Below are 19,559 nucleotides of genomic sequence, written 5' to 3' on the forward strand. Positions count from 1 at the left end.
AAACGACACATCACATATGCTACATAAAGCATGATGAAATGTTGAATGTTTTGCCTTCTATAGGTTGTTAATGCATATGCCAATTATGAAAATTGCTCAACATATGCAAGTTAACATGCAATGCTGGGGACCCATACTCAACATTTCGAACATAAATAAATGCGTGTGTGCGTGTAATGCACGTAAGCGAGAACCGGTTGACCCACCGACTTCACATTCGACACACGCAATCCACACCCCCGCAGGGAGTGCAGTGCCCGTCGGACCCACAAAAGGCTCTGGTCAGGCTCTGCCAGTGGGCCTAATGAGGCCAACTCCCTTCACCTGGGCCAGGCTCTGCCAGTGGGCCTAATGAGGCCAACTCCCTTCACCTGGGCCAGGCTCTGCCAGTGGGCCTAATGAGGCCAACTCCTTTCACATGTGCAATTTCCAGCCTCTGCCCCTCTGCCTCAGCCAATTGAGGCTCAGTCTTCAGACACAGGCACATAGCCACATACAGATCTCCATGTGGGACACGACTGACAGTTAAAACGGGTGCTATGACAATCGTACTGTATAGCATTATAGGTTCCCAAGTAGGCCGGTGGCCGACTGCGACGGGCACGTACAGGTCTAGTCACCTTAAGTCAAAGATGAACAGGTTTCCGAAAATATGTCCAAGAAACATCATAGAAAGATGCATTTTAAACGTAAAATACTGAATGTTTCAAGCCAATCAATATGCTGCCTGGCCTGCCAGCTGCAGGCTTTTGTGACTGGAGAAACCATGTGAGCTCGCCACCGCCCTGCTTGGCATCACCTCAAAGAATGTTTGAAACCATATTACATGAACTAAAATTGTTGTAAACATGTAAAACTATAGTGCATGTTACTACCAACACACGCCGGTTACATTTCCCCACAAGTTAAACTCAAACTAAATGTTTTAACAATAACACTGAACCAGCCAGGGCCAGGCATATAGTTCTACCCGTTGTCGACATTCAAGGCACCCCACACGGCTTGATTTTGAAATCCAAATCAAAGCGATGCCGATTAATAATAAACAGTAGCCCAAACATTTAGATTCTCGTAGGTTTTTTTCGATTCTGACGAATCTCTCTACGAGAGTCTAAAAGTTAACCCCGCCCCTGACGTCGAAAAGGAACGTTTGTGCATCAAAATCACTCTTACCTTGTACAAATGCAAAATCTAAGCTGCTTTGAATGTTGCCCCACTTGTTTGTGATCTTTGCGCACACATATTAAACACCGAACATGCTTATTGTTCAATAAAAAAGGTATTTTAATCAACTCTGTCTTGGAATCTGGCGGCCATCTTGCTTTTCTCTCCATTGTAAATGCGCAAGAGAACCCTGGCCGCTAGGGGCGCGGGCAATATTCTGTTGCGCCGTTTACCGCATTTACAATGGAGGATTCAGAAACAGAGTGGATTAAAATAACTTTTTTATTGAAAAATAAGCATGTTCGGTGTTTAATATAAGTGCGCACAGATCACAAACAAGTGGGGCAACATTTAAAGCAGCTTAGATTTTGCATTTGTACAAGGTAAGAGTGATTTTGAGGCACAAACGTTCCTTTTCGACGTCAGGGGCGGGGTTAACTTTTAGACTCTCGTAGAGAGATTCGTCAGAATCGAAAAAAACCTCTACGAGAATCTAAATGTTTGGGCTAAATAAACAGTAGACCTATAGCCTAGGCCCTAGGCGGCTACTGTGGGCTACAACTATAGTCACGCAAACGATTCGAGTATCTTGATCTTGAATAGCTTCTAGAAAGACATCTAAAAAAAACTTTAGGTAAAACTAAAAGCATAATAAATACAACAGCGAAAGGCAAGGCATACTCACAAGAGTCGGTGGAGTGTAAAGTGTGAAGATGCACTGACTCAGGAGTGGACTGAGCTTTCAGTCAACCTTAAATACCCCGCAAATACAAAGTGACGTCAAGGATGGCCCTACTGGGCTTGTCGTACGAACGACGGTGTCCCACGCCAAAAAATTGTCAGATCTACAAGCTTACAACGCGATGTGACGCGTTATGGGCTTTGCTTTATATAGATCTGCTCTTTGTCCCGCGGGACACCGTTGTACGGCGGAGAATATATTAGCCACCTGTCCGAGCTGTAGCTACTTTATTTATTTGTGCATTTAAAAAGAAAAAAGTAGAGTGAATCCATTATGAATCTATTCTATTTTACATACAACACATGTGTGATGCACAAAATGTAATACCGGTAAATGCATTAACATTATGCCAGTGATGACACCAGGTGGATATATTTAGTACTGCACAATGGTTGTGCAATTTAATTTGCAGGTAAATGTCAAAATGAGCAGCTGGTACAGGCCCTATAGCCATTTGTAGAAGATCACAACTTTACAGTTTTATTGCTACTATAGTGCTGATGATGTCTAAGATATAGTACTGTATATTATTGTATCATGTATGTCATTATTAATATCTATATGAATTGAATACACTGGGCCAATGGAAACAATTAAATCCCCTGGACCTTTTTTGGGTTATCCTTTTAGTTAATTCTTAGTTTTGATTAGGTGGTGAATGGAGCTGGTTTAATCCACGGCTAGAAGGCTGTTTCAACCAATCAGATTGCTTCCTTGAAACGACCTGCGGTATAATTGTCGGTAAATGCAACTTCTAAGTATACCGGTTAGTTGATTGTGTGAGGGTGTTTCAGCACGGGATCTGTCCATGCTGGACAGTAGACACTCATCTGTGCCAGCACTCAATATATGTCATTTTCACATGATTTATTTACCTCTGACGAGCAGACAACGTACACGTTTTGGCCTGGTCGGCCTCCTCAGCGCTGTGTAACTCATCTGTCAAAATGGCTTTGGCACGGACAGTAGGCCTACCAATTTTGTTAATTATAAGAAGATTAGCTGGCAGGCTCATAGCAGACGTTGCATTTTTATTGGATAAACAAATTTGGTTGGGTGGAACTTTTGGGATATTTGAAAACACATCTCACTCAAATAACAATGTCTATAGGAGTTAAGATAAATATGTTTTAAATTAAGAGTTTATTTGTACAATAGCTATACAGAACCTCCATCAAGCTGACAAGAAGTAAACATTTCCCTTAAAACAAATGTATGTGGCATATCTCAAAGAAATCTCATTAGGAAAACTAAAAGTCATTATTGTCCATATATACAGTATACCTGTATATGCCAGATTTAACTGTCCTTGAAGTACTTTATGTAACTCTTGTTGTACAGTATCTGGTTGTCTGCCCTGACAACATTCCGCAGATTCTGCCAGAACCACGGCTCTGCAGCCATCTTCCTTGGCCACTCTAGAACACTTTTCCCACACAGTCGCATCCTCAAGCGCAGGAAGTGGGAGTGCTGCAGCACAGGCTCCATCATCAGTAGCACAATCACATCCATATTCTCATCCAGTAGCCTTTGGTGAGCCAGATACATTGCCATCTTGAAGGCCCCGGTCCTAATGTAGGCTTTGGTCAAAACAAAGAGGGTCTTTCGACTGTATTGAATGCTCTGAATGAGGTTGTCTACCAAGGGGACTCCCAGCGGCCAGTCCCTCTCTTCCAGACACAGAGGCAGGTGTCTCTCACCCTCTTCCTCAAGCTGAACCCGTAGATGCCCCGTCACCCACGCTGAGACTTGGGGGTCTGTGGTATCATAAGCTACAAAGACATCATAAATGCTGCCTGGTGAATCCAAGTCATGATAGTCCTTAAATTTAGCTTTCAGGTAGTGCAGAACATATGAAGCATCCCAGTAAAACAAATGAGCTACTGTTGCCATAAACATAGAGACTATAATGATTGTACTTGACAGAATGCTTAATATGAATGCCAGTGTGTCATTTACACACTGATTAATGTCAAAGTCTATGATTGCATGGCCTCTTGTATTAATTGGCATCGAGCATGTCACTTCAGTGGTTAGTCTTGGAATCTTTATTTTACTTTTTTCTATCCAGATTATAAAATCTAATATGTCACATGTACATTGGAATGGGTTTTTCTGCAAGAACAAAGTCTTGAGATTATTATCGGGCCCTGATAAAAATGTGGATTGATTGATAATAGTCAGTTGGTTGTTGTTAAGAAGAAGAGACTTAAGGCTTCTAATCCCCCCAAAAAACCCATTTGATAGTTGTGAAATTCGATTGTTGCTCAAGTCTAATAAACTGAGAGTTTTGGTGAAGTTTGACATAATATTTGATTGTACATTTAACATTTTTAGCTTATTGAAGCTTAGTTCTAGAATTTTAAGTTGATTAAAATGTATGAGTTGATCCCATTCAAAATCAGTAAGTGAATTGTGATTTATCCGCAGTATTGTGAGTGTATGCGGTAAATTAGCAAGAACCCTTTTTTCAATCTTATAGATGTTGTTTGATGATATGTCTAGAATTGTCAAATTAGTAAGATTCATGAAAATTTGGTCATACTGGTGGTCATTCTGTTTTTTCCAAAGAGCCCCAAGATTATTGTTTTGAAATTGCAGCTCACTTAATGATTTGCTACTGATCATTTTTGTAGTTAAAGTGTAAATTGAATTATAACTCATATTGAGTACTCTCAAAGCAGGTAGATTAATTAAAAAGTTCAAATTATGTGCTATCCCATATGATAAGAAGTAATGAGCATTGTAACTAAGATCAAGTACTTCTAGTTTATTTAACTCTTTGAGAGCATTGTCATAAGCCAGGTCAATCTTGTTGAAAGACAGGTCCAAATATGTCAGATTAGGTAGTGATGAAAACTCTGTTCCATTCAGTGCTGCTGAAAATCCATTTCTTGATAGATTGAGACATGCAATGTCTCCATATCCTTTAAATTGCTCTTGAGTAATGAAAAATATGTTATTTGAATTGAGGATTAGCACACGACCAGCATCAAAGCATTCTGGCTGAATAAGAAAAGTTGATATCTCATATGAAAAGTCATATGCATGCGGTGTTGCCATCAGAGGTGAAATGGAGAGGTCTGATTTCAGATTATATCCCTGGTCAACAATTGGAAGATTACTCACTGAAATCGGATATAGTCTGTTCTCTGCTAGATATATCATTTTCAGACCAGTGAAATTACTGAATATGCTAGAGTCAGAGTGAACAATGAAGTTAGTCCCCAAGTTCAGTGCAGACAAATTCTTGAGCTCGTAAAGAGGGCATAATGTTTCTGATCCAATTTTTCTGAAAACTAAAGCCTCTAGATGCAATGTTCTAAGTGACACAAGTTTTGAAAAATCTTTTGAGAGTTTCATTGTCATAGGATAGGCCTTCTCCCCAAAGTTGAATGAAAGATCAATTTTTTCTAGTTTTGGAAGATCATTAAAAAATCTCATCTCACCAACTATTGCATCATATAGAAAATTCCATGCGAGATACAGACATTTAAGATTGTTCAAGCTCTTAAACCAAGAGTTATTAAGTGTCATTAAGGAGTTGCCCCCTAAGTGCAAGGTATGAAGATTTTTGAGACTGGCAAATGCACTTGGGTGGATTCCCAGGGAGATATTAGGGCAGGGAACACAGGGATATGAAGCGGTTTGGCATCTTGGGCAATTCCCTTGTAGGAAAAGGGTTCTCATTTGAGGCAGATCATGAAAGTCATCCTCAAAAATGAATTGTATTCTATTAGAATTTAGGTATAAGTTTTCTATTGATTTTGGCAGGTGTTTTGGAACGTGCGTTAGATTGTTAGAGGACAAATTGAGCAGCTTAAGGTTAATCAAATCTGAAAAAGTGTAATTTCTAATGGTGTAAGGTTTTCCACAAGGTTTCCCGAAATAGCAGTTGTTGGCAATGGAGAGCATAGTCACATTCTTAAGGCCATTAAGGCTTTGGTTATTTAACAACAGAATATTGTTTCCATTTAACGTAAGATTCCTCAGACTGTGAGGGAGATCTCTGGGAACTTCTTCCAGACCATTACCACTCAGTTCCAGGACTTGAAGTTTTGTCAGAGGTTTGAAAGCACCCTCAGAAATGTACGTATGTCTACAATTGTTTATACAATTGAGTCTTAGTACAGTTAGGTTCTCCAGATGAGAAAATGCATCCATTGTTATGTTACGAATGCCATTTTTGGACAAATCCAGCTCAGTTGCATTGCTGGTTATTCCGTCAGGTACTTTGTGGAGTCGTCGACTCTTACAATCAAATATGATGTCAGAGGTATTATAGACTTTGACATCACATGGAAACTGTGGCATCATCCATATGGGCAAACATGTAGCAGGATGGATCTCATAGCAGTAACACAGAGAGAACAGCAACAAGTGCATCCAGCAGGTGGCAGTAGTCTGTTGATGAACAGAATTACAAAATGGTCAGTTTTCTTTCTTCCTTAGAATATTATACAGTACAACATTATATTACTACAATAGTGAAGTATATCATGCAAGTAAGTGGTAAACATGTACAATTAATTGATTGTACACAATAAACATGATAACAATAAAATAGTTTGTCATTAATAAATATGAACGTGCACACTTGTTTTTCCACTTAAATTAAGTTTAGTTGTAGACTAAATGCTATAGTACAGTAACAGTTGTGAAAAGCCCATTAGCCTTGTTACTTAGAGTAAACATTACTATACAGTAGATCACTATTTAAAAAAAAATAAAAAAACTCACCATTGTGTGTATTGTATCTTGTGATCCTTGTTTTCCTTAAAACATTCAGTTCAAGAACTTTACTCTCTGTCAAGTAAAAACTACATTACTATTGTGTCCATGCATGTATGTCAGTAAGTATTGAGATCATATTATTTATGTATCTTCCCTAGCAATCCTATTATACGAATGGGTCTGTAATTAATTGTGAGGGTAAGCTGATATAACGAAGGGGGTTCCTTGGTAAGACCGTTTATGTTGCTGCTCAATTGGAGAAGTGCTCCAATTTCACTTCCCTATTTCCTTGTTTGTTTATTGTTTTTTCACAGAAGCATACATGTCAGTGTCAGGAGTCAGAGTAATGCCAATATTAAAAGCTTCAGTTGAGAAGAATTATCACCCCAAAGAAGACAAAAAAACAAACAAACAAGTTCAATAATAGCAATAAAGCAAACGGATACAGACAGACAAAACATCAGTCAAACAGTACATGTCCATAACACATCCATAATCAGCTTGACAGCCTGGTTGCCGCAAACCTTCAAATCAACGCTCCAGCAGACCTAGAACAGAAAAAAATCACACCCGTGTGAACTGAGTCGCGTAATCCGCCCCACCTCTCTCTCTCTCTCTCTCTCTCTCTCTCTCTCTCTCATTAGCAGGCAGCAGGCACAGCACTATCCCTCTCTGTTTCTGGTGCCCCCTACTGGTACTAATAAGTCATATACTCGTGCTCAGATACACATAGGTAGGTAGGTGGTTGCACCACTCAAAAAAACATTGCATGGATGCACCTGGGGGTAACAGGTACGGTCGACCCTTTTCCATCTCGCCCCACTACTCTACCTAGCTTTAAATAACAAACATAATTCATGTTGGTGATTATATAAAAGGTATTATCATATTAATTTATCATTGTTACTCTGTATATCCACGGGCATAATAGCATGATGATGCCATTACAAAACATGGGCTACAATGTGGAAGAAATGTGTTTAATAAAACTGCTAGAAGGTCCTAAATTAACTTAATTAAGCAGTCACTCTGTCTCATGTTATTCTTTCCTAATTTTATTAGTATAGAGATTGACTACTATACAATCAAATAAATCTGTATACAAGATCATTTCAGATTTCAAAGAGGGAGGGAAATACTAAATTAACTGTTAACTACATTAAGACATTCCGCGGGGGCGAATTGGTAAAGTGGCGAGTCGTCTAGTATTCCACCTGGGACGTAGTATCCTCGGTGATGTATGCCATGGTCATCAGGGTTTCATGTCTCGCAATATCATACCCCTCACTCAGGTGACCCAGCCGGGGTGATCAAGTTCTGACTTACATCCCAGTAGCTACCCTCGATCAGTCCCATTAAGGAAAGACCAGGGCCACACAATCCATTGCTCCGGAACTACTCTGCCGGGACTGGGGGATAGATCAATCTGGCGCGTGGAAGGACTAGGCTCTAGGCTCGGTCACATATCCTCAATCAGAGATTTATGGACAAATTGAAAGAATGGGCCCCATATCCTCTCAAATTTATCAGAGGAACCGTTTAGTGAGAATCTAATTTTAACTTTTCTAATTTTAGACAATACAAGATGTCTCTTATCCAGTGTTTGTGTGTGTGTGTGTGTGTGTGTGTGTGTGTGTGAGAAGGAGAAGTGGGTGATTTACAATTGGTCAGAATTAGTCTCCTAGCTATTATTGTGTGATAAAAGCCAAAACAACCTTCTCTGGTTTAGAGAGTGAGGGCACCGAGGGGAAAATCCCACTTCCCTATTTCTGATTTATTTTACTCTTTTGCTTCCTTTTTCCATCATATGATAAATCTCTAACTAAAAAAATGCAGATGCCCTTTTTATATAGTTTTATATAATATTAATATAACAGTGTTTACATTGTGGGTGATTGAAAACATGCTGTAGAACTGTCGTGCCAGCAGAACATTCAGAGTCACTCGTGAGTCTTTTAAAGGGTCTCCTTGAAGAGATTACTGTACTGTTTGTGACTCTCAGTTACAAGTACACTTCTCAGACTAAACCAAAAGTATCGCTGGGCTTGAGGATTTGTTGGCCACTGCAGTACAGACCGCTTATATAGTCTCTTCCTCAGCTTCAGGTACCTTGAGTGACAGGGTGCCTTCTCTAAGAATATCAACACTATGACATCGTCTTTCTCATCCATTAGCCTCTGGTTAGCCATGTAAAATGCAGTCTTGAAGTTCCCACTCTTTATATAGTTGTTTGTGAGAATGAACATTGTCCTCTTGCTCTGGTGGATGCTCTGGGAGAGGTTGTCAATCAGGGGACATCCAGGGATCCAGTCCCGTTCCTCCAGACATAGCTTCAGGCGATTCTCTCCACCCTCCTCCAGGTGAACACGCAGCTCTTTCATCACCCATTCGGACACCGCAGGGTCATTCTTGTCGTACACCACAAAGGCATCGTAGACAGTGCTCTGGGAGGACAGCCGGGCATAGCCTTTGAGTTTGGCCAGGCAGAAGTGGTAGATGTACCAGACGTCCCACAGGAAAAGGTGGCTGGAGATGGGGAGGGCAACGAAGATCAGGATAGAGGATGTAAGCAGTATATAGAGGACGACCAACCAATAGTTGTACTGGCAGGCCAACAAGTCCACTGAGATGACTGGATGATATCTCTGTGCTCCTGGGGCATCACAGGTCACATCTGTGGCCAGTTTTGGGATGAATACTGTTGTCTTGTTGAGCCACATTATAAACCAAGTGGCATTGCAAGTGCATACAAATTTGTTGTTGTGCAAGAGTAGCATGTCCATCCCACTAATTACATCATCTGGAACACTAGATTTGTCAATGTATTGAATAAGATTGTAACTGAGATCTAGATATTTTAAGTTGTTAGCCTGTTTCAGAAAGTCTGAGGAGAGTTTACTAATTTGGTTGTGATGTAAGACAAGCTTCTTAAGAGATTTAGTGCAGTCAGAAAGAACAATGGCGATGTTAGTTAGGCTGTTACCACTGATGTCTAATACTTCCAAAGAGTTTAGAATATTAAGCTTCTCCCATGCAAATAACTTGAGTTTGTTTTTCCTGATATAGAGTTCAGCTAGTGTGGTCGGAAGGCCATCGAAGACTGCCATGGGAATGAAGTTGAGGTTATTATCGGAGATGTCTAGGATTCTTAGATTAACCAGTTTCTTGAAGTAGTTTATGTATCTTGTATCACCATCTCGCCACAGCATGTCTAAACGGTTGCCTCTAAACTCTAATCTCTCCAGAGAAAGGCTCTCTAGCTCTGTGTTTGTGGAAGTGGAGATCGCATTGTAGTTCATCAATAATATCTTGAGATTTGGTAAATTCCGCATGAAGTTAAGCATGTGAGTCAAGCCCTCAGATTCAAAGTAATGGTTGTTGTCTTAAGTGCCTCTCTCGAAGAGAGTCATATGGGTCCGAGACACTTGGTGGCGCTGGAGCACAGAACAAAACATAAACTCACGAGCTAATTTATTGGTTCGTGGAGCTGTCACTCAGGGCGGCGCCCCCGGTCCCAACCCGCAGGTATAAAACCGGTGGGCGTGAACGCCGAGTCATTCCTACATTTTTCTGCGCTTGGATGCACACAGCACAGCAAGTACACCAAAGTCTCATAACCGGCTGTTGAAGTTATTTTCCCGAAAGACGGACGAGTCTAGAACTGACTTGCACCGCGGGGATTCGCAGCTGCAAGACGGTGTTCTTTCTACGAGCTACTTCTGAAGATAAGGTTAATAAGACTAATAACACAAGTGAGCCTGCCCGGCGGCTTGTTGTTCTGTCTTCCCTCTACTTTCCCGCACCTCTCGTTACCCTCTAGCTAGCGTTGTTAGCTCGTAGCTAGCTTTGTTAGCTTGTCATTGGCTTAGCTTCAGCGTTGCTGCCGCTTTTTTCTCCACCGCTAGCCTCTCGTTAGTCACTGACTAACCTCCTCCTAGCCGTAGCCCGCAGCTTCGCTTCTACAACCCTCGGTAACAGTGGGCCGACGTCACCGATCTACTGCAGGCGAGACGGGCCGCATTCTCAACCCTTCCCCACTCTCTCAACCCTTCCCCGCTTTGGGGACAAGAAACAGGCCTCCCTGCATTACACGGTAGGCCAGCAACAACACGTGGGGAAGCCTTCAGCCGTCGACTGAAAGCTGACCACTGTGTGTGTTCCGCTTCACGTTACCCTCCTTAGTAGGGGAGTTAAGTCAGAAAAATATTTTTTATTTAGTGGAGGAGCTAAATAATAAAAATAATATTCTTTATATATTAAAATAAATAAAAATATATAAAATAAGGGGTTTGAGAATAAGCCATCTCCACCATGGCTGCAAGAGATGACCACGATGATGGACCCCTTCCGAGGCTCTGTTTCAACAGGGTTTGTAACAACCTCTTGATTCCAGGTGATGGCCACTCCATGTGTATGTACTGTCTGGGTTTAACACATGCAAGGAATGCTTTTGAGGTCGTGGGCCTCTGCCCAGGTCTGTGGAGCCAAACCCAAGACATCAGCCAGGCCTCGCCGGCTTGCTCTGGGTGCTGCTCTCCATCCAGCGGGATCTCGTCAGCCCACCGCCTCGTCCTCTCTCTTCAGACCCCTCAACCTTGACACGTCTCAGAGACACCGTGACGAGTCCTTCCTGGGCTCCTCCCCTGCCGGGAAGGCGGCTCGGACCGCCGACAACAAGCTCCACATGCTCCTCACCGCACTGGTGAACAGGCCTGTGGAGCCAGACCCAAGACATCAGCCAGGCCTCGCCGGCTTGCTCTGGGTGCTGCTCTCCATCCAGCGGGATCTCGTCAGCCCACCGCCTCGTCCTCTCTCTTCAGACCCCTCAACCTTGACGCGTCTCAGAGACACCGTGACGAGTCCTTCCTGGGCTCCTCCCCTGCCGGGAAGGCGGCTCGGACCGCCGACAACAAGCTCCAAATGCTCTTCACCGCACTGGTGAACAGGCCTGTGGAGCCAGACCCAAGACATCAGCCAGGCCTCGCCGGCTTGCTCTGGGTGCTGCTCTCCCTCCAGCGGGATCTCGTCAGCCCACCAACGAGGCTCCCCTGAGCCGGGTGGTTGCGACAACGGGATGTCGGATGCAGTCCTAGGCCTCCACCGACACTACTACTACTTCACGCAGCGGCCGAAGGCACGAGTCTCACTCGACGTGGTTCCCCAACGACCCTCGACTACCGACTGCTTCCCTCAACATTACAGGTATGTACATTGTGAAGCTAGGTTTGTTTAGCTGTTTAGCTAACCTTTTCGAGGTCGGGAGTAGCAACCTCGTTGGATGGCCGATGCCACCCTAGCATGCTTAGCATTCCAGATAGGCTGCTTTCAAGGTGCCACACCAACTCGTCTATGACATAGCCATAGCATCGGAGCTACTTCGGCTATTGTTTCACGCTGCTCTCATACGGTCACTGAATGCCTCACGTTGCTGTCCAACAGCCAACATGACGGCTGCCAGGATTACGACCGGCACAGCGTCTCCGGAGGGGCCAATCGGACCCTGCAACTCCGTCTCCAGGAGGACGCTCTCCCATGCCTTGGGCCCCGTCCAGGGTGTAGCAGCCCCGGGCTGCACACCGGGACCGCTCCCCAAAAAAAGGCAAAAGCTCTTGACACAGATCTCCACCATGGGTGGGTCTGTGGCCAGGCTGCACAGTATGTACACGACAAAGGAAATCACTGTCGGGGGACCACTGCTTCCCCTGTCCCAGGTTTTTCAGAGCACATTACACGGCTAGCTGGAAAGAGCCCATGACTCTCCCGGCTACTCCGCGACGCTCTCGTGTCCCTCCCCCCGTAGTAACGTCTGGGAGGCATCTCAATGCTTCAGCGTTACTCCAGGGCTCCCAGAGCTCCCTTCTTCAGGAGATGGGCGACGCCCCTACTCCTGAACAGTTGGCTAGAGTTCGTCACCTACATGAGAAAATTGTGACCTTCACGTACTGACTCACCGACCTGACTGGCCTTATGGCCACCTCAGAGCATGCTAGGTGGCTGGAAGCCTCACCCGGTCTGGATCCCGTTGCCCAGAGAGAGCTTTCCGAGGGTGCTATCATCCCCGGAGGCCTCTTCAGAGGCGCACTCGAGAGGATGACCCTCAACGTGGAGGTGCAGCGTCCAGGCTGCGAGGCCCTGACCAGCAGCCGAAGTGACACACACCCTACCCTCCCCCCATGCGCCGGGCCCAGCACCGGACGTAGCAGTCTCGGACTGCACGTCCGGTCCGCCCGCGATGCGCTTCTGGACCATGGCACGGGTGGGCGTCCTGGACGTCCCTGTAGCCAGGTCCCTCGATATTGTTTGCACAAGTACAGCACTCTGGTTTTTTTTCTGTAGTACAGGCTATGCCACAATACAAAAAGACAACAAAACAATATCCACGGAGGGGGGGACATGAACCCACTGCCACGGGGGCCCCATGGGCCCCCCCGACGCAGTGGGGCAGGGCATAAGGTCAGTGGCGTACCAAAACGCCACTGGGGAGATGGGTCATGCCCAATTTTTCTCCGACATGCCAGGGAACACTGCCCCCAGGCGGGGCACGCCTCCCATGGCCGGAGAGAACCCACTAGCCAAGAACCTGGCACGGTGGGAGCGGTGTGGAGCATCCACGTGGATCCTCAACACCATAGCGAAGGGCTACAGACTCCGGCGTTTTCAGAGGTCATCTTCACCAACGCCAGGGGTCAGGAGGGTCTGGTTCTCCAACAGGAGATCGCCTCCTTGCTGGAGAAGGGTGCCGTCAGAGAGGTACCCTTGGCCCAGCGTCACAGCGGGTTCTACTCCCGCTACTTTCTGGTCAAGAAAAAAGGGGGGGGGGGGCTACGTCCCATCCTGGACCTGCGGATACTCAACAGGCACCTCAAATCTTTTCAGTTCAAGATGCTGACGGCCATGTCTCTGGTGCGCTCCATACGCCCAGGCGACTGGTTCACATCCATAGATCTAAAAGACGCCTGCTGACGGCCAAGTCTCTAGTACGTACCATACGCCCAGGCGACTGGTTCACGTCCATAGACTTAAAAGACGCATACTTCCACATCCCCATCTACCCACCTCACAGGAAGTTCCTGCGGTTCGGGTTCCAGGAGAAAGTGTACGAGTACACGGTCCTCCCCTTCGGGATGTCCCTGAGCCCCAGGGTGTTTGTGCGCTGCACAGAAACCGCCCTCGCTCCCCTGCGTCAACAGGGGATTCGGGTGGCGAGCTATATCGACGACTGGCTCCTGATGGCCAGCTCGAGAGAAGAGGTAACGAGGGCCACAACCAGAGTGTTGACCCACGTGTCCTCCCTAGGGTTCGTTGTGAACTACACCAAGAGCATGCTGGTGCCCACGCAGTCAACAGACTTCATAGGCATCAGGCTGGATTCAGTTGCGTATACGGCGAGGCTGTCGGTAGACAGGCTCAACGACCTACTGAAGTGTGTGTCACTGTTCACACCGGGACGCACTCTCCAGTTACGCACATGCCTACGCATGGCAGGCATTATGGCTTCGGCCATCTCATTGGTACGTCTGGGGAGACTGCACATGAGACCCTTCCAGCGATGGCTCGGGTCCCTGCACATTCCCACCAGGTGTGTGAGCCGCCGTGTGACAGTGTCTCCGGCTTGCACACTGGCGCTGAGGTGGTGGTCAGTCAGACACAGACTGATGGAAGGGGTGCCCTTGGGTCTTCCCCTATCCAGGAAGGTCGTCACCACGGACGCCAGCCTCTCGGGATGGGGTGCCACACACGAGGGCAGGTCAGCCAGGGGTCTGTGGGACACATACCTGAGAAGGACCGCCCACATCAATTACTTGGAATTGATGGCGGTCTTCCTCGCTCTGAGGGAGTTCGAACCATTTCTTCAGGGACACCACGTCCTGGTCCGTACGGACAACACAACGACGATGTCCTACATCAACAGACAGGGAGGTCTCACCTCCAGACGTCTGTGCACACTGGCACACAGGCTGCTGGTGTGGTGCGACAGTCGTCTCCTCTCCCTCACAGCATGTCATGTACCGGGCCTGCTGGACTCAGCGGCGGACCTCCTCTCGAGGGGTCCACTCCACTACGGCAACTGGTCTCTCCACCCTCAGGTGGCGAACCAGATATGGCACAACTTCAGGTTTCCGGAGGCGGATCTGTTCGCCACAAGAGAAGACGCGAAACGTCCCCTCTTCTTCTCGCTGAGGGGCGAACCACCGCTGGGCCTGGATGCACTGGCGCACCAGTGGCCACAGGGTCTGCTCTATGCGTTTCCGCCACTGGAGCTAATCCCGCATGTGTTGGCCAGAGTGAGATTGGAGGACGTCCAACTACTGCTGGTGGCTCCGGCCTGGGGATCATGGAGGCAGGACGTTGTCCCCCTCCTCTACCGCGAACCGTGGCAACTCCCCCTGAGGCGGGACTTGCTCACGCAGGCCGGCGGAGAGATATTCCACCCGCGCCCCCAGGACCTGGACCTATGGGTCTGGCCCATGAGGGGGCCCCTCTTGGAATAGCCGGCTCGCCACAGAACGTCATCGAGACCATTCTGAGTGCTAGGGCCGTGTCTACCAGACGGCGTTACAATACAGCATGGCAGCTGTTTGTGCGCTGGTGTTTGAATAGGCCAGAGAGGATCCTCCCGTTCCAAGCTCCGGTGGCTCTCATCTTGTCCTATCTACAGGAGTTCCTGGACAGAGGTCTAGGTTTGTCCTCGGTGAAGGTCAACCTGGCGGCTATTTCCGCCTACCACTTGGGCATAAACAACGGTCAGGTGAGCGAGCTCCCATTGGTCCGACAGTTCATGAAGGGTGTCATGCATCTCAGACCAGTTACTAGGTCCCTGGTCCCAGCCTGGGATCTGACGGTTGTACTGGATGCGCTCACAAAGGAACCCTTTGAGCCGTTGGACACGGTGGACCTGAAGTTCCTCTCTCTAAAGACCGTTTTGCTGGTCGCATTGACGACAGCTAAGAGGTCGAGCGACATTCACGCGCTCTCGGTTAACGTGAGCTGCATGAGATTCAGTGGCGATGACACTAGGGTTACGGTCAGGCCGAACCTGTCGTTCCTGCCGAAGAATTTTCCTTCTGGCTGTGAGCCAGTGGAATTGGTGGCTTTCCATCCACCGCCCTTTGCCTCGGAGGAGGATGGGCGGTTACATCGCCTGTGTCCAGTCAGGTCACTGAAACTGTACAGGGCCAGGACAGCCCCCTTCAGGAAGGGGGATAAGCTTTTCGTTGCTTGGGCCCCTCAGGCACAGCGGAAGGGGAAACCCGTCACGAAAGTACGGCTCTCACAATGGATTGTGGAGGCCATACAACTGGTTTACGCTACCGGTGGAGTGGATCTCCCCGAGGGACTGCGTGCTCACTCCACAAGGGGCATGTCAGCATCCTGGGCCTTAGCGAAGGGTGTTTCCTATACAGGATGTGTGTGCGGCGGCGAGTTGGTCGACTCCGTCGACTTTCGCCACATACTACAAATCTTGATGTGGCTCCCGTGAACCTGGCCCATGCAGTCCTGGGAGCTGCCGCACATTAGTCAGGTAAGACATGAACTCTGCAGACTGCGAGGAGCACATAGGGCAGCATAGCTGTCGGCTCCTCTTGGGGATCCTTTGACCACCAGGCAGAGCCTGGTGGGGGTTCCTGGGATCCCGCCCTCTTGGAGGGGTTGCGTCTGTGGGGTTGGGGAAACTTCCTGGATGGCAGCGGACAGTGGTACTGTTGGCTTCCCAGGATTTTTTGTCCCCTCAAACCTCTATCAGTGTTTTTTAGATTTTTACCTGTTAGAGGGACTCTGGGCCACCGGGTATATGACCCGGCTAGCCTTCTCAGTCTCCCTTGCGGGAGGGACGTACATTCACCTGATGGTGACGTCTCTCTGGGAAAAGGGGGACCGTGGAGCGGTCCTGTCAGCCGGGGTGATCATACGGGAGTTTTATGATGACCCATATGACTCTCTTCGAGAGAGGCACTTAAGACAACTTCGGGTTACTTCAGTAACCTCAGTTGTATAAGTGACTCGAAGAAGAGAGTCATCGAACTGCCCGTCTGCTTTGGCAGGCGGCAGAAAAATGGTTGATAGGAATGACTCGGCGTTCACGCCCACCGGTTTTATACCTGCGGGTTGGGACCGGGGGCGCCGCCCTGAGTGACAGCTCCACGAACCAATAAATTAGCTCGTGAGTTTATGTTTTGTTCTGTGCTCCAGCGCCACCAAGTGTCTCGGACCCATATGACTCTCTTCTTCGAGTCACTTATACAACTGAGGTTACTGAAGTAACCCGAAGTTGTTACTTATATCTAAGATGACCAGCTTTTTCAGTTCTTGAAATGCAGAGGAATAAAGCAGGTCTAGACGATTGTATGAAAAGTCCAGATATTGTAAATTAATTAGATAAGAAAATTCTGAGCCATTTAAACTTTGGCTCATTGCATTTCCAGAGAGATTAAGGCATCTCAGCTCTCCAAGATTTAAAAACCTTGAGTGGAGGAAGAATATATTATTCCTGCTGACATCCAGAGTTTTTCCAAATTGACTGCACTCTGTCTTTACAAAGGAATTCACTATTCCAACTTCTTTATCTTTGTCTTTGCAACTGCGTGCATATTCATCATATTTAAAGTAATGAACCTCTCTCACTTCCCCGTCTTGGTACTGAACAGCACTGGACATTGGAGACCAATGCAAGGGTTCCCTTCTAGAGAACGCCACAGGCTCTTGGTCCTCAGAGGGGGAAGATATTTTGTTGTCAGACAAATTTATTATTTTGAAGCTTTTCAGTTCCATCAGAATGCTAAGGTTAGCCATTTTGATGAAGTTTGTGCCCAAGTCAATAATCTCCAAGTTGTGCAGAGAGATTAAGGGACTGAGGCTCTCTGAAGTCAGTTGCTGAAATACAAATCCCCTTAGCCTGAGAACTTTGAGTGATTTGAGGAAAGAGAAAGCTGAACTTAATTTCAGTTTTGATGGATACCTCTGAAGCTCGTAGTTAAATGAAAGGTCCAATTCTTCCAAGTTGGGCAAAGTGTTTGGGAAGAAATTTGTTATCGCATTTGCTAGGAAGTTTGATGAGAGATCAAGCACTCTTAGGTCCTTGGAGCCAATAAACCATTCAGACAGTACGTATGTTAGAGAGTTACTGTGCATGCGTAGTATCTTCAGTTTGGTTAAAGTTATAAAAGCAAATATGTCAATCTTAAGCTCTGAGTTATTTGGGCACGGGGTACATGGAAACGGAGCATTGTAACAACGGGGGCAATTTCCACTGATATCTAGTATTTCTAAATTAGTTACATTTTGAAAAGTTTCCTTGGTGACCTTTTCAATATTATTGTTGTAGAGATACAACTCCCGTAGACTTATGGGTAAATAGGGCGGAATATAAGATAAGTTATTGGACTTGAGAGATAACAGTGTCAAATTGCTAAGCTGCAAAAAAGCCCCTTCCTCTATTTCATATGACACATTGCAGGGGTTACGATAATAACAATTTTGACCAAGGTAAAGGAACTCAACATTTCTGATGTCTGAGAGGTTCTGCTTTGGAATGGAATAAATGTGGTTCACTTCTAAGCTCAGCAGGACTAGGTTTGGTGGTAATCCTTTTGGCACACTGTGGAGCTGATTGCCATCCAGATATAAAGATCGCAGTTTCTTCAGACTTGTAAAGGCATTGTCCTTAATGATCACATTCTTGGTGCACATACGATCCTTGGGGCCGACCATGATGGGCACACAGTTGCACCGCATGTCGATCTCTATGAGGTTCTCCAGACCCTGAAAGGAGGTGGAGTTTAAGCCAGGTATGTGGTTGATGGTGAGCGTCAGATTGGTGGCGTCTTGTGGGATTCCACGAGGGATGTCGGTGAGGCTTCTCTCAGTGCAGTCCACCTTGACCTCACTTCCATTGGTGGCATTGTTGACGTCACAGGGTAAGGTTTTGGGGTATGACCTATTAGCTGCCAATATGGAGATGCAGCTCCACATGCCCACCAGCATCACGCACATCTGTAAGGACACGCCCTCTCTCTGGCAAAAGTGATGGAGATGGAAGAGAAACAATCATGTCTTTTGTGGATTGTTGTTTAGAAAACTAAACTCACATAATATACATATAAAAAAAAAAACACAACACAACATTTACGCTCATGGGTGCATTTTACACTCTCTGAGATCAATTAAAAGTTTGATGCCTGATCTGCTAATTTGGTGTGTGACACTGTCACGCAACTAAGTATAAATCACCAATGGATCACATATTGCATGTATACATAATGGTCAAGTTATTACTACTTACCAGTTGGGACGGCATGGTTCACATGAGAATGTCTTGCAATGTGATCTGTTGTCAGGATGGAGATAGCACTAAAACAAATCTTAACATTGATGTTCACATGTCAGAGAGCATGTGGTGATGGGATGAAAGTAACAGATGGCTGAGTTATGATTAGCTTGGATCACTTCCTTATTGTCACACCACAGACATTGTAAATCTGTCTTCTGTTGGGCTCTCTGTTCTCAGTGGTAAGCCTGCGGACAGGAACATTTGTTTCTCTTCTGATCAGCCACCATGGGAAAATGAAACCCCGATTTATATGGTGACAGGACTTGAAAAGTTTCCCTCTGGTATATTCGCACAATGAATGTATTACTGAAATGAGGCAATAATAAAGCTGATTGTTCTTTAGTTTTTTTTATGGAAATTTGGTTTTTTTTGGCATGCAGCAACGTTATAATTAAGCTTCAGTTGAGAGTACCAGGGAAGTAAGTCCATTAGCGCGAAGAAGAGCCAGTGGCTTTATTACAGCACAGGCACATGCTAGGTGCAGCATGTCTTTGTCTAGCACTGCAAGCCCTGTGCTGTCACAGCTGCCACCATGCAGATAGAATCCCAAGTGAAATGGGCCATCACCACCATCATCATCTCACTGATGCA

General features: G+C 46.1%; 2 protein-coding genes across 2 annotated transcripts; both read right to left on the minus strand.

Annotated features, from left to right (window-relative positions):
* Positions 1 to 3,136: 3,136 nt before the first annotated feature.
* On the minus strand, positions 3,137 to 6,292 carry tlr8a (toll-like receptor 8a; the record flags this gene model as incomplete). The annotated part of the gene is made up of 1 exon (XM_083776707.1): positions 3,137 to 6,292. The coding sequence occupies one exon, from the start codon at positions 6,290 to 6,292 to the stop codon at positions 3,206 to 3,208; it is 3,087 nt and encodes a 1,028-aa protein (XP_083632833.1). The 3' UTR covers positions 3,137 to 3,205.
* Positions 6,293 to 8,595: 2,303 nt separating this feature from the next.
* Positions 8,596 to 18,935, minus strand: LOC310866912 (toll-like receptor 7; the record flags this gene model as incomplete). The annotated part of the gene is made up of 3 exons (XM_083776708.1): positions 8,596 to 10,022; positions 16,918 to 18,652; positions 18,921 to 18,935. 3 exons carry the CDS (start codon positions 18,933 to 18,935, stop codon positions 8,596 to 8,598), a joined length of 3,177 nt encoding a protein of 1,058 aa, XP_083632834.1.
* Between the last annotated feature and the right edge of the window lie 624 nt (positions 18,936 to 19,559).

The sequence above is a fragment of the Protomyctophum parallelum genome, assembly GCF_964188405.1.
Source record: "Protomyctophum parallelum genome assembly, chromosome: 11".
Lineage (NCBI taxonomy): Eukaryota > Metazoa > Chordata > Actinopteri > Myctophiformes > Myctophidae > Protomyctophum > Protomyctophum parallelum.